Source organism: Exophiala oligosperma, assembly GCF_000835515.1.
Source record: "Exophiala oligosperma strain CBS 72588 unplaced genomic scaffold supercont1.13, whole genome shotgun sequence".
NCBI lineage: Eukaryota > Fungi > Ascomycota > Eurotiomycetes > Chaetothyriales > Herpotrichiellaceae > Exophiala > Exophiala oligosperma.
In genome coordinates, this window is record NW_015622830.1 from 173,460 (window position 1) to 188,007 (window position 14,548).

General features: G+C 51.3%; 5 protein-coding genes across 5 annotated transcripts; 2 read left to right on the forward strand and 3 right to left on the reverse strand.

The window, feature by feature from the left end:
* The first annotated feature begins 425 nt into the window (after positions 1-425).
* On the forward strand, positions 426-4,382 carry PV06_10420 (uncharacterized protein). The gene is made up of 2 exons (XM_016411972.1): positions 426-1,525; positions 1,603-4,382. Exons 1-2 carry the CDS (start codon positions 860-862, stop codon positions 2,005-2,007), a joined length of 1,071 nt encoding a protein of 356 aa, XP_016257592.1. The 5' UTR covers positions 426-859; the 3' UTR covers positions 2,008-4,382.
* On the reverse strand, positions 3,221-4,135 carry PV06_10421 (uncharacterized protein; the record flags this gene model as incomplete). The annotated part of the gene is made up of 1 exon (XM_016411973.1): positions 3,221-4,135. The coding sequence occupies one exon, from the start codon at positions 4,133-4,135 to the stop codon at positions 3,221-3,223; it is 915 nt and encodes a 304-aa protein (XP_016257593.1).
* Positions 4,383-6,221: 1,839 nt separating the features above from the next.
* On the reverse strand, positions 6,222-7,571 carry PV06_10422 (uncharacterized protein; the record flags this gene model as incomplete). Its single annotated transcript, XM_016411974.1, has 1 exon — positions 6,222-7,571. One exon carries the CDS (start codon positions 7,569-7,571, stop codon positions 6,222-6,224), a length of 1,350 nt encoding a protein of 449 aa, XP_016257594.1.
* A 188-nt stretch (positions 7,572-7,759) lies between these two features.
* On the forward strand, positions 7,760-9,747 carry PV06_10423 (uncharacterized protein). The gene is made up of 2 exons (XM_016411975.1): positions 7,760-8,374; positions 8,429-9,747. The coding sequence occupies exons 1-2, from the start codon at positions 8,172-8,174 to the stop codon at positions 9,561-9,563; spliced, it is 1,338 nt and encodes a 445-aa protein (XP_016257595.1). The 5' UTR covers positions 7,760-8,171; the 3' UTR covers positions 9,564-9,747.
* PV06_10424 (uncharacterized protein) lies at positions 9,680-14,498 on the reverse strand. Its single transcript, XM_016411976.1, has 2 exons — positions 14,183-14,498; positions 9,680-14,126 (listed from the first exon to the last, which is right to left on the reverse strand). Exons 1-2 carry the CDS (start codon positions 14,326-14,328, stop codon positions 9,812-9,814), a joined length of 4,461 nt encoding a protein of 1,486 aa, XP_016257596.1. The 5' UTR covers positions 14,329-14,498; the 3' UTR covers positions 9,680-9,811.
* Positions 14,499-14,548: the final 50 nt, after the last annotated feature.

A 14,548-nucleotide genomic window follows, 5' to 3' on the forward strand; every position in this document is an offset into this window, starting at 1 on the left:
GGCAAAGGGACCCCGGAGATGGGGACCATCATCTCCTACTCGTAGGGCAAGTTCTAGCAACCTAGACCTCGATCTGCGACGTGGTCCGAACAAAAGTGACCTGAACCTCATGATTCTCGTATGAGGTACTACTGTAATGTACAGTACCACAGCCACCCCTCCCTCCCTCTCGCCCAAAAATTATACTTCCCTTTGCTCCATTCTCCTGCAGCTTCCAACCTTCAAACGATGATTCTGGAGAGGGATGTTCATATCCGCTTGCCGTTCGTCCACACACACACACACTCGCCAACGCTTCATCCCGCTCCATCATCAAAGACCGAGACTCCAATCCTCTTGATCAAAAGAAGGGCTGTGCCCACCAATCCCAGCAAGTCTCCTTATACCCGTCATGAGATGTGACATTCATTGAAAAAGCTTCCCAGACACATCCGGCCGATTGGCCGTCCGATGCGCGCTCTCATGGTGTCCACACTGAGCTTCACACAAAGATCTCCAAGAGATCAAACTGACGTTTTGGCCCATATGCTCGTGCCCTCTTTCTGTCGAACTGTCCATTGAGGGGTTTCCGCTCATCCTAGAAGACCCAAGTGCGTCTGGGTCGAACGGATCATGAGAGGGGTTGACCTGGTGATGTTTTTTGTCTACATAAGCACACTCCTTTCCCATGCCATGTATAGTTCACATCCACCATCAAACTACTCCTCCAAGCAAAGTCTTCTCTTTATATCTCTGTATCTCTCTCACACTCTCACACACACACAAACAACTGTCTCCAAGGCTCTTTTGTCTCTCGAGTCCATAGTCTCCAACAAGTCTCTATAGATTTCTTTCACGGCCCTTTCACGTCAAAAACATCATGTCTGCCCCCCAGATCCCCACGGAACAATGGGCCCAGGTCATCGAAAAGACCGGCGGTCCCGTTCAGCTCAAGAAGATCCCGGTCGCCAAACCCGGCCCCGAGGAGGTCCTCGTCAACATCAAGTACTCCGGCGTGTGCCACACTGACCTCCACGCCGTCAACGGAGACTGGCCCATCCCGACCAAGCTGCCGCTCGTCGGCGGCCACGAGGGTGCCGGTATCGTCGTGGCCCGGGGTGAGCTCGTCACCGACGACATCTGCAAGATCGGCGAGGCCGTCGGCGTCAAGTGGCTCAACGACTCGTGCTTGTCTTGCACCTTCTGCCAGCAGTCCGACGAGCCCCTCTGCCTCACCCCCAAGCTCTCCGGCTACACCGTCGACGGCTCCTTCCAGCAATACTGCGTCGCCTCGGCACGACACGTCGCCCACATCCCCGAGGGCGTCCCCCTCGACGGCGTCTCCCCGGTCCTCTGCGCCGGCATCACCGTCTACAAGGGACTGAAGGAGTCCGGTGCCCGACCCGGCCAGACGGTCGCCATCGTCGGTGCCGGTGGCGGGTTGGGCTCTCTCGCCCAGCAGTACGCCAAGGCGATGGGTCTGCACACCATTGCCATCGACACCGGCGATGACAAGAAGGAACTTTGCAAACAGATGGGTTCAGAGGTGAGTTTTTTTTTGGTTCTTTGGTTCCCTTCGGTCTTGGAATCCTTCCGTACTGATCTTTCTTCCCTTCACAACAGACCTTCATCGACTTTGCCAAATCCAGCGACGTGATCAAGGACGTCAAGAACGCCACCAAGGACGGCCTGGGACCCCACGCCGTCATCCTGGTGGCCGTCAGCGAGAAGCCCTTCCAGCAGGCCGCCGAGTACGTCCGACCACGGGGCACGGTCATCGTCATCGGTCTGCCCGCCAAGGCCTACATCCGGGCGCCGGTCTTCGAGTCGGTCCTGAAGATGATCAGGATCCAGGCTTCCTACGTCGGCAACCGGCAGGACAGCGAGGAGGCCCTGGACTTTTACGCCCGCGGCCTCATCAAGGTCCCCTTCAAGACGGTCGACCTCAAGGACTTGCCAAAGGTCTACGAGATGATGCACGCCGGCCAGATCGCCGGGCGTTACGTCCTGAAGATGCCAGACGCGTGAGGGTGAGGGGGGCCAAGTTTTACCACCGCGACGTTTTTTCTTTCATCTGGGTCGTGTTGTGTGTTGAAGTGATGTGACGAGGTAGATGCCAAAAAATTATTCTTATGACCATGCACTTGAGGGCTCTGGAACGAGAAGGTCGAGAAGCCCCTTTTTTTGGAAATGAATCCCAAATGAGACTCGATCTTGGTAGCCAAATGTATAGCTAAAACCAAAAAAAACACCAAATTTCATGACATGACAACTACCGCCTACCGTGATTATATCATCGTCTCAAGAAAGCCGCGAGGGAAGTAAAGTAAGACGAGTTGACATTGATATTGTCAAAGTGACATGTTGATGACTCGTCCAGCGTTGGTGCTCGATGTGCAATACAAAAAAGGGGAAAGACTTACGGACGGAACCATCACAAAACATACTCCATACCGTCTAGGGACACAAAAACGAACGTCGTAATGATGCAAGCATGGGGGATATCATCATTGTCTGTGGTACTCGTGTGTATCTTGCTCTCGATCCGGCCACCACCCAAACAGGTGACTGAACCCTTTTCGGAACCACTTGGGCAACCCCCCATGGACAATCATTGACCTCCCTCAGCGACCGACCTCTCCGTCCCTTGCCAGCACCACACTCCCTCCTACTCTACTCCTTGACCTGACATGGCTCCCTTTGTTGATACATAGGCCAGCCACTCTCCTGCCTGTGAGTCATGGTCATGTACCCATCCGTACGTACAAATAGATAGGTACTCATACCTACTCAAGCCTGTGTGTTCTTCTCATTCAGCCCAACTTCGACCAACGGTTGGACTACTTACTTACCTTGATCAACTTCTACCTTCTTGGTGGTGACTTTCTCCTTACCACCCTTCCGTGTTCTTCGACGCATCCTACCCCAACAACAATCTTCTTCATTTCCTTCATCATCTTCTTCTTGCCTCACACACTTGACCTTTTCTTTGCAAAGCGACGCTGGTCTTTGAAGGTCCAAAGAAAAAGGTTTCGGGACGAGTTCGTGCTGTGCAGTGTGTTCCGTGGCATTTCGTCCTCCTGACTCCAGAAACGACTTCAGGCCAAACGTTCTGATTTGTCTTTCTTGTTTCATTGCCTTGCGTGGAAAGAAAGGAATCATCTCCTCGAACTTCTCCGACACATGCAACCACTCCTCGTTCTGTCTCCTATCCCACCAGCAGTTCAGTATTCTCCATCCATCATCTCCTCCTCTTCTCGACAACAACAGTTCTTCTTCTATCATCGCTGCCGCCGCCACTCCGTCCCTTGGAGGCGTATGCTGTTGTTGTCCTCTTCTCAACTCCCGCACTCGCATGAGCTCTCCGGTATCTCTCATCTTCGCTCGAATCATCTTCACTGCCTGTAGATGAATTGCACTCAGATGAGCTAGAACTCCATGCTCCACAACGCTTCCCTCCACAGTCAAGCTTGACGCGTTGTCCGGATCGTGTCACGCCATAACGCTCGCAGCGACAGCTATGGTCACTCAGACTCGACAAGCTGGAAGGAGACGAGCTTGAGAATGCTGTTCCGCTAGAGGATCCATCGTCGGATAGTTCGGAAGGCGATGCTGAGCTGTCAGCAATGCGGTATCCGGCGAAGCGTTCTTCAAGATCATCTATGGGCGATGCATCATAGTCTGCCTCACGCAAAGGACGAGATGCATAGGGCTTGCTTGGCTTAGGATGTTGTATCTTTCCTGGACTCAAAGCGCGACCCTGGGGAATATCCCTGCTGTGACGTTTGCTAGGGAGATTGGTGGTCGTCACAGAGGGTCGTTGGGCTTTGGAGCTATCCTTGTCGCTAGAAGGCACATCGATGACATTGAGCTTTCGACCTGTTGTCTTTTCGGTCACGTATTCTTTGGCCGGATCGTGGGACACATGGTATCCGTCCACGATATAATAGTACCAGTAACGCGAGCCTAGCTTGAGGGCATTAGAGCCTTGAAAACGGAACGTTCCTTTCCAGGATCCAGGCTTTGCAGCAGGATCCTTAACAAGCGACAGTGGAAGTTGCGATTTGTAGTTGTCCCAAGAGCCCAGAAGGTGGACTGTGCGGACATTGGGAGAAGTGCGGAGGGTGAATGAGAGCTGAACTGCTGGTGGCGACATGTTGTTTTTGATTTTCTAATGCCGTGGTATTGGTGTGATTTGGTATTAAGTAAATGCCTGCTAGGGAGTAGAACTTGTTTAGCTTCGTTGTGCATATGGGGTAAGGGGTAAGGGACATACCAATAGATAGGAAAGAATGTGTCGTTGAGACTTTTGAATCGTGACAATGCGTAAAATTTCTCGTTAAGTGTGCTGAATAGCTGTGGTCGTGGCTCGTAGCCCAGATTATGTATACCAATGCAGAAGCAGAAGGGTGATGCAAATGCTTCGTGACAATTAAAAGAATAATAAAATGTATAGCAGTCGATGTAGGCAGATCAAGCAACAAAATTGAAATCCACGTGTGTAGTAATAGCCGGACAGATGCTGACGTCTGAGACAGGCAGAGCTTCCTCGACAGATATGTCAAGGTTTATTTTGAGAGTATCCAAGAAGGTTTGAGAAAGATGCAGGGAGTCAGTGTTGGTTGGATTGACCGGCAATCGTTTCAACACAACGTGGTATGGCGGTGAGACCGTGGTGCTTGATGCTGAGGCGAGGAAGACCAGCAGGCTGATGTAGATGTTGATCCGTTTTGAGCGTAGCAGCCCTGATTGTGTATGTTGACACTTGTTTGGTTGGAATCTATGCGGCACAATCGTGCGGCACAGCTTCTTGCAGGGATGGTAGAACCGAGTTCGACACTACTCTCCGGGAGTAATGCAGATGCTTCTCTCGCTTGGTTGGTTTGAATCGACCGATAACAGCCGACGAAAGGTAGACAGGGCGTAGCTTGACACCAAAAAGCAACCAAATGATGCTCGAAATAGTATTAAAAAAATTGTCGAAGCGGCACGGCAAGAATAGGTGTGCAGTAGGCGGATTTAGCAGGTAGAGAGCTATTAGCGGAAAGAACGATCGTTGACCAGCAACGACGATGGTTTCCTTGAATGCGTCGATTTGGAAAAAGACTCCTTTTTTGTCCAAGAACAGAGTCTGCAAAGAGTGGTGTTGGCTTTGTTTTGGAAGACTGTAACAAAAAGAGCACAGCTCGTAAATGTTACAAATCGTGGGATATTGATATGAACAGAATTAGGCAGTTTTCTTCGAGTTCAGGTCAATAGTGTACCAGACACTACTTTCTTTGCAGAGATAGAGAAAGATTAGAATCGTAAACAAAAAAACGAAATCTTCAAGAATAGCTCTTTGCTACCGCACAACCAAATTAACAAGTCTTGCTTGCTTGGGAGAGGAGAGAAGCATCGAAGGCAAGTCGGGGATGGCAATATTTAGAGACCGCAACGAGTGGAGAGGCCACTGGCCTCATGGCCGCATTACTGACCGAGCATCGGGTTGGCCACATGTAGAGAGTGTGATGTTGGCCTGCAGAGAGGGAGAAGGATGGAAGAAGATAGGCCAACGAGGTGGATGGTAGGAATCAGCCGGGCGCGTAGAGAGACGATTTGCTTGAAGATGGTGGAGTCGGCGGGGGGTTTTGTCTGACGCGGAATATTGTTGGTGGATTGCCCAGAATTGAGCGGGATTCACGGCGTTCGGCCCTGACATTAACCGGGAAATACACCTTTGTCAGACAAAATACTTCTGCACCCTTCACAGCCACTTGCTACATCGAGATGGAGGCATCGAGACTCGGCGCTTAAGCAGGCATTGATTGGTGTGATAAATAGACACCCTGGACCATCGATGACTTGCAGGTCGTCCAATCATTGTCGCATCTATGAATAGAGTGATACGAAGAGTCACCTCGCGTCGCTCGTTCCGGGCCTTGACCTTGGCCAGTTGACCGTCAAATCGTGCTAACAAGCGCTGTCGAGCAAAGTGATGGCAGCAAAAATACACGCACTATTGCGTCGGCGAATTCACGTCCATCCTCGACATGTGCCGGTGTTCAAAAACATTGGGCCAACATGAGGGGAATCAAGACGCGGACTGTTCTCGCAAGCAAGCAGTCCACCAAGAAGGACTAGTTGTTTACAAAGACTTTCCCAGTTGGGCAGAAGCAATGTATTCAATGTGTCTTCTAGTTCATGTCCATGATCATGCTAAAAGGCTTGGATGCCCACACCACCCCCTCGCCGTGGCTTCTTCACAGCTTTGGTGTGTCGGTTAGATTCTCGTAGCCATCCTGCGTGATATGCACATCGTCCTCGATCCTCACACCTCCAACGGTCCAATACCTGTCAAGCACGCTCCGGTCAATATATTTGCTTAACTCTGGGTCCTCAAGGACTGGGTCCAGGATGAACTTGCAGAAGTATATTCCTGGCTCGACCGTGATGACGGCGCCTGCGGGAACCTCTCCCCTCACCCGGAGGTATTTGAACATGGTGTCTGGGTCTTCGTAGTCCGCGTGACCACCTGTGTCGTGCGTATCCATGCCCAAATAGTGGCCCAGACCATGTGGGAAGAAAGCCACGCTAATCCGCTTGTCGAAGATCTCTTGCTCGTTCCCAACCAGGATGCCTGCTTTCAGCAAACCACGGATTGCAACCCAATGCGCGTTCTCGTGCACATCTTCCCACTTTACATTGGCATGAAGCAACTTGAAACACGACTCTTGCATCTCGTCCACAATATCATAAATGGTTTTGGACTCGGGCGTGAACGTGCCGGTGATGGGGAAGGTGCGAGTGATATCTGCACAGTAGCATTCATACTCGGCGCCAGCATCGAGTAGAATGTTGAGGCGTTCTCGAAGCGGCTGGTCATTACGAACGTAATGCAGGGTCGAGCAGCTCGTTCCACTCGCGCATACAGAGTGATAAGCCTGTTCATGGGCGCCATGTGATATGCAAGTCCCAATGAACGCGCCATAAAGTTCCTGCTCGTTTGTGGCATTCCGTACCACCTTAGCCGCTTCAATGTGTGCAAGTGTCGAGATCTCATTGGCTTTCTTAATCAATGCAACCTCATAGCTATCCTTGACCACGCGGCATTCGTCGATGGCTTCTTTCAAGCAGGAGAACTGTGTTGCCTTGAAGGGGAGGAATGTGATATGCTCCGATACTTGTTCGGGAATAGCATAGACGGTGGTCGAACCTGACGGGCCGTATGCTGCCAATGCAGCGTTGACTTCATCAGTGTATAGCACATGGTCAACGTCGTATTTCCGATATGCCTCCTCTTTGGATTCCGGTAGTCCGGCCCATATAACACTGTCCGGGTCGATGGGAGGGATGAAGAGGGTGAGTTGGTCTTGGGGGATGTTGTATGTGAGATAGGCGTCGGGCAGCTTGCAGCCGGAGAGGTAGAAGAAGTATCTACGCTGTCGGAAGTGCATGGCCTGGTCATCGTCCTCGACCATCTTCGTCTTCTGTGCCTCCAGATAGATAACTCCATCTCGAGCGAAGCCTGCGTCGGTGAGGTATTTGGCAACACGCCGGCAGTGGGCTTTGGCGGGATATTTTGCTTTGAGAGTTGCGTCGGTGACAGACATGATAGCAGAAGTTGTTGAGGACAATAACCTCGCTACGTTAGTTGATCCTTTGCTTGTCGAATTAATTTGGACTCTTGAGTGCGGTCGTCGTAATCGTCGAGATGCGGCTAGTCGCGGCCTGATGAACCCCGCGAATGCGCCGTACGATTCTCCTGTGACGCTCTAACGACATGCAACACCACAATGAATAGATACTAGAGGCACAACCACGCTCATTGTGCTCACTGCCATTGCTCTGGTGGTACCGGCCTCTACTTACCTACAATGCGGCTATCCTAGATCAATGGAAGCTTGAACACGCCACCTTGTAAGTACCTAGGTAATGTACACACGTTAACAGAGCTTCAAGAATGTCTCCCCAGACTACCAAGTACACGACAGTACCAGCCACAAAGCTTGACCGTATCTCTTCAGCTTGTGATCGACCTGCCAATTGGGCTAGAAAGCCCGTGTTCATCGTGTGGTGAAACCCGAATTCCCCTTGCTGGGGCTTCTGAGTCGTCGACGGCCTCCAGCTCGGGGACTATGACACCACCAGCCATGGAGACATAAATATCTTCTGACGGCCCTCTTGGCTGGAGAAGGTGAGCACACCCTCAGATGGGATCAATGTTACCGACGGCCTCAATGATTTCGAGGACCACGAAGAGTCTCCAAAGTGTTCAACCGTCTGTCCGGCAGTTAACAACAAGAGCTTCTCCATCGGGTTTCAAACTCCAGAGCCCGATCTCACCCTCATACCCCCGGGAAGTCAGGTTTACTCAGTCTTTGCCGGTGTCAACGGCTTCCGAGTCTGTATTAATGTAAGACAAACCAGAGATTCTGTTTTATGCTCAAAATCGCTGACGAGGAGGAAGAAGTCCAAGGCAACAACTACAACAGCCCTCGTATAACTTGAACACCACACTAGATCGGACCACACATTCCACCCGTCGTTCTCCTATAACAACTACAACAACAATAATCATGGAGCCGAGAGTACACACCCTCTTTGAACCCTCCACCGGCACATGGCAGTACGTCGTGGCGGACGAAGCCACCAAGGAGGCCGTCATCATGGACCCGGTTTTGGATTACGACAAGAACACGGGAAGAGTCAGCACTCACTCTGCCGACAAGATTCTGGACCTCATCACGCAGCACGACTACACCGTCTCGCGGATCCTCGAGACGCACGCCCACGCCGACCACTTGACCTCGTCTCGCTACCTCCAGAGCTCACTCTTGCAGCGCCGGCCCTCCCGTGCCCTTCCCCAGATCTGTATCGGTGAACGTATTCGACAGGTTCAGGAGACAATGTCCAAGAAGTACAACATCCCGGCGTCAGAACTCGAGTCTGCCTTTGACCACCTCTTCACCGACGATGAGACCTTCAACATCGGCAACCTCGAGGTTCAAGTCATCCACCTCCCCGGACACACGCCAGATCACATCGGGTACGTCATCGGCTCGAACGTCTTCACCGGAGACTCGATCTTTAATCCGGACGTCGGGTCCGCTCGATGTGATTTCCCAGGGGGCTCAGCCACGGAGCTCTACCGGTCCACGCAGAAATTGCTATCCCTCCCGGGCCATTACAAGTTGTACACGGGTCACGATTATCCCCCGGAAACTCGAAGTCTCCCGTGTGGTGAGCAACAACAACAACAACAGCAACAACATGTGGCGGCCCACGTAAAAGCCGTACCCTTCACCACGGTCGAGACCCAGAGGAACGAGAACAAGCACGTCAAGATAGGCACCACCATGGAAGAGTTTGTTGAATGGAGGTCACAGCGAGACAGCGGCTTGGGAGACCCCAAACTGCTGGGCCCTTCGTTGCAGGTCAACGTCCGGGGTGGTCGGTTGCCGGCATCAGATACGTCCTCGATGAGCATCACTGATGTTCCCACGGGTGTACCTCGAGCATCAAACCCTACTACTACACCCACCACTACATCTACGTCTGCTACACTAACGACCGCCATGCCTCATATTTCCCCAGTTCATTGATAATTAGCCGGAGTTTCTGTTTACGGTGTATGGAAATAATTGATCGATGGATCACAACGCAAAACGAGGTTTCATAGTCTACAAATTGTGCTCTGATGTCACGGAAATAGTGCATAGCTGTTGTTACAGAGTCTATATCTAAATTGTGTCTCTTTCACGTGGTAGTATACACAGTATAAGCACCCAAGTTATCAAAATTTAGTTTTGCTCTTTTCTCTTTTGTGTCCCTCTCTAGCTTTTTGACAAAATCATAATTCATCCCTCTTTCTTTCATCATCAGCAGCCACAATATCTTCTTTTTTTCCAGCAACCTCATCCACTTCCGGCAACTGACGGCTGCTCCTCTTCCCCGCAGCCTCCTTCAACACACTAGCAATCTCCTCGTCGTATTCCGTCCATTCGGGAACCTGCCTTCTTGCCCTGTCGAGCTTGGGCTCCTTCGTCAGAGGATTGTTACAAAGATCAATTGTCTTGGCCACGCCGAGGCTCTCGTCACTACACCACGTCTCGCACCACAGCCACTCTTGGCTGAGACTGTGTATGGGCAGGACGTGCTGCATGTGATTTGGTAGATCCTGGTCCAAGTTACTCAGGCTGTTCGGGTCCGACGACAGAGCCTGGTACTGTTGTCGTAGCCGATCGCCAGCCGCGAGTTGACGGAATCGTTTCAGATCGACCACATAGAGAGCCGAGATGTGATATGGCTTGCCCCGGAGATAGGTCTCCCAGTAACCTTGTTTCCAGAATCGGAACCCTTCCATTTCCGTACGGGAGTCGCACATCGGTGTAAACCCGTACGGTGCACCTTTGAGGTCAACTTTGTTCAGCTCCATCATGTCAGTGCGAACAATCTGGTCGGCGTCCACAAAGATCACTTTGTCGAGGTCCAGAGGGAACAACACGTCCAAGAACAAAATCTTGTATCCCCAGATCTCACGCTGTTTCTCCTTTTGTCCCCGCAGCCAGTGTGGCCATTTGTAAGTAACCATCTCATAATCGAAACCATAATGTTCTGCCATGTCCGGTAAGGTCGACTTGAATGATGGAGACAAGAACTGTTCAATGAACCAAAACTTGACTGTATGCTTGGTATGTTTCATTACGGAGACCATCATGATGTTCAGCATACGTTCGTAGAGATGGCCAGATGCGACTGAAAAGATGTTGATATCGGCATTGTTTGAGGACTTCGTCTTCAAGCCAAGGGAAGAAAGAGCCGAGGAAGCGAACGAAGCGCCTTTGTTCAAGTAGTCCATTGCTCCACCCGAAGCCTCTAACACATCTTCATCCTCCATACCAGGCTTCCGGGATAGTCGCGGGAATAAGGTTGCCCCTTGGAATGACAACAGTGCGACCGATGTTGTCTCGTCGTCGGGCTGGGCAGCATATCCTTGTGGGCCTACGCTGTCAATACTGAAGATCTTTGAAGATCTTCCAGGCTTTAATGTGATATGCCAAAAGCCGGGGTTCGCTTTGAATTGGAAATAGCCTAGATTTGCCATGATGATGGTGTCCGTAAAGTGAGGCTCTTGTTCGGTGCCAAGCAAGAGTTGTACGCCACGTGGAGGTGGACCAGTCGTTACGTCCCGAGCATGTCCCTCGATCAAGATATGCTCCAGCTCGTACACTGCGTCAATGTTATCCCCGTCAGCCACGCTGCTCAATTTGATGTTGTCGAGATCGTATGTACACTCTTTCGGTGCAACAAGCCATGATGGTGGTACGGTCATTCCAAGATTGAAAAGAATGTCTCTGGGTATCCGTTGGAAGGACGCTGTAGGCTCTTGCAGAGACCCTTCAGAATCGAATGTGGGTTCTGAGCTGACGACCTGACGGTAAAATCGTTTTACTGGAAGCTCGGCCAACCTGTCCTTCGGGTTCAAAAAGATCTTAACGCTGACTCCACTGAGATGAGACAGTGTCTTCAATATGGGCACCCATTGCTGTACAACCTCCGAGGCAGGATCAACCACAGCAACAACTTGTATGGTGGGATTGTCCCCATTGGATATTTTGAAGGACGTGTGTGTGTCATTCCAAATTTTGAAACGATCCATTCTGATGAGCGGTGCAGACTCTCTGAGACCTTCAGGAAGATCAGATTTGAGCGACCTTGCCACAAGGGAAGTGACTTTCGCAAGATCCAGGGCGTCACCGAATCGTTCTTCGAGACCCAGACTGGTGATGGCAGTAGTCACAGGAGCCATCCGTTCTCGGCGCTCGTATTCGAGTAGCGATTCGAAGTCAGTCGCCATAAACGAGTCGTCTACTGGAGCAATGACACGGCCATTCAACCACAGACCATTCTGGCCCATCTCAAGCCCTACTTGGTTCAGCAGGCCCCAATAGGAAGCCCAGAATCTGCCAGCTTCTTCCTCTCCTTCCGGTAAAATGGTGTCTTGTTCCAGAAGGGTTCGTACTTGCTCAACTGTGAGGTCTCGGCCATGTTGTGTGAGTGCGTGCAATCCAGAAGCTACGGAATGGAGTTCCGAGTCTGGCAATGGATTGTGCAAAATTAAGAGATCGGCTTCAGGATGAGCTTCCCAAAAGTCCAGCGCTTGCTGAAGAAAGGCACGACCAGCAGCTGTACTTAGATCAGCGATCACAAAGACATGAGCTCGGTCACTCAAAAGCGTCGCAGCATTGCCGAGGATCCGCGGCAAGGCGGCAAACTCGTTTGCAAAGTCATTTGTCAGACGGTTGATGTCCACAATCTCAACGTTTTTAGGATCACTTGGAAAGACCAGTTCATTGCGGCGTGCGGCAGCTGAGAAAAGGAGAATCCCCGGTATCCACCCTTCTTCTTCTATGGCGCCCTCATAGATAGCTTGTTGCAACAATTGCAGGTCAGAAAAGACTCTCGAGCTGAGTACTTCAAACCAGTTCTCACTGCGTGGCAAAACAACACCATTGACAACGAAAGGCCGATTTGCACTCCCAAGAGCTAAACGCTTCACATAAGCATCTCGTGCTTTGAGCTTCGCATCTAGGGGCTCGGCTTGCAAGATCCCTTCATAAGGTGTTACCTCTTTGCCTTCGCGGAGAGATCGGCCCTTGATTGCGGTCGTAAAAGCCTTCTCAGGACTTGCTGGTAGCTTTTTGCTCGACGCAATCTCAGTAAAGAACGACATTAACGTGCCGAGACCGTATGTATCCAGGATGTGGTATGACAATTTGGAATAGATGTCAGCAACGGCGCCGGTACCTGTCGGCACCAAGGCAACCCTGATTGGAACCGATCTTTTGACCAAGTTCTGGAGAGCCGTGGTAACAAGCTCAATGTCTTTGACATCAGTCATATCAATGGGAACGACCAAATTGTGAATGTCACGAGCGACCTGAGGAAGCTGGCCTGGATAGACGCGTGCAAATAAGGCTCGTAGACTTGAAGGCCAGCCAGCGTAGCGTTTGTCTTGCTCGAGATCATTCAACCACATCAACACCTTGTTCTCCTCAAGGTCGTCCCGCCAGTCGAACCGCTGGGGAGACTCATTGGCCTGTGTTTCAGCGATGACCTCGCTCGACATCAGGCTAACGGCCTCAGATGGAGCCAACCCGATCTTCTGCAGATCGCCAATAATACGCCGTTCCCGTCGCAGATGTTCGAGAAGGGAGTATGCGTTGATATGCCGCGCTTCAATTTGAACGCCATTGATCCAGAAGACATTGTATCCGGAGGGTAAGAATTGCTCACGGTTGGCCCTGTGCTCTGCGAGGAACTCTTTGCTAGCGTTGGTAGAAGCAAGGACAGAAGAGTATCGAGGAAAATCACAAGTGATCTGAAGCAGTCTTTCCAAAGGGTCGGGGCTGGAAGCTATAAGACTAGCAGCGTTCACGCTCAGGCTGACAACCTCGGAGCTAGTCAATGGCTTCAAATCTGTCAGGTCGTCATCCTGAGCTTGCTGTAAAGATATCTGCTCGGGTTTGGATGCTTCGGACTTCTGGGCATCTCGATCATCAATGACAATGTAATCCGTGCGCTTGAGGACCAACTCTACGCCGTAGCCGCTGACATACAAGGGCTTCCTGGCTGATAGCGTCGAGGGTCGGTACCTCAGTCTATACGTCGACCGCCCTTCACGGGCCGTTTGGCTGACGATAGAGTGGAATTGACCGAACAACGGATGGGTGATGTCGGCATAGAGAATAGAATGAGGTCCGTCGACGTCGGACCCCAGAACCCGGTCAAAGGGCAGTTCTCCTTCTGCTTCTGGCATAGACACGGGTTGTTGGGCACGATCGAGTGCAGGCGAGCAGTATTGCTGGCCATCTAGATAAACCCATACCGGACAGGCGGCGTCCTGCGCAGCCATCAGATGTGGTTGGACCGAATGATTGTAGTATTGGAAATGGGCCTCGACCCGCGGAGCCGCAGCATGGAGGGCCAGTGCGAATTTGAAGGAGGATAGAGATTCAGGGTTGGAAAGGTGACCATCTTGTTGCAACACTTCTATAAACTTATTGTACAGCTCTTTCTCCGTTTGTAAATCGACAAATGCGCCATCCGCTATGCGATCGAGGAGGGGAAAGTATGAGGAGGAATTCTCGAGAGCTGCTGTCTCCCTGGGAAGTATGTAAGCATCTCATCACACAATGCAAAGGGATGATCGGGGCCATACAGCAGCTCAACCAGGTACGGCGCGGCAGAAAAGGATGTCTCGAGAGCGACATTGATAGAGGGCGATGCCCCTGTCAGTGGCGTGAACAAAGCCGCACATAGCAGTCCCCCTGCAACACTGTTTTGTAAAAGACGTGGGAGTTGCATTGTGACAAGGCTCACTCGTCAAGGGGAGGATGGGAGAAAAGTAGCCACAACTTAGAATGCAGAAAACATCATCTCATGACGCCGGTCAAGTCACGTATGGCAGACAGGCGAACGAAACCACACTGGTAGTATCCGACGAGTGTAAGGAAGGAGAAAGAGTGGCAGAAAAGAGCGTCGAGAATGACATGGACGAAAAAGGCCAGGGTGTGCCACATGTTAT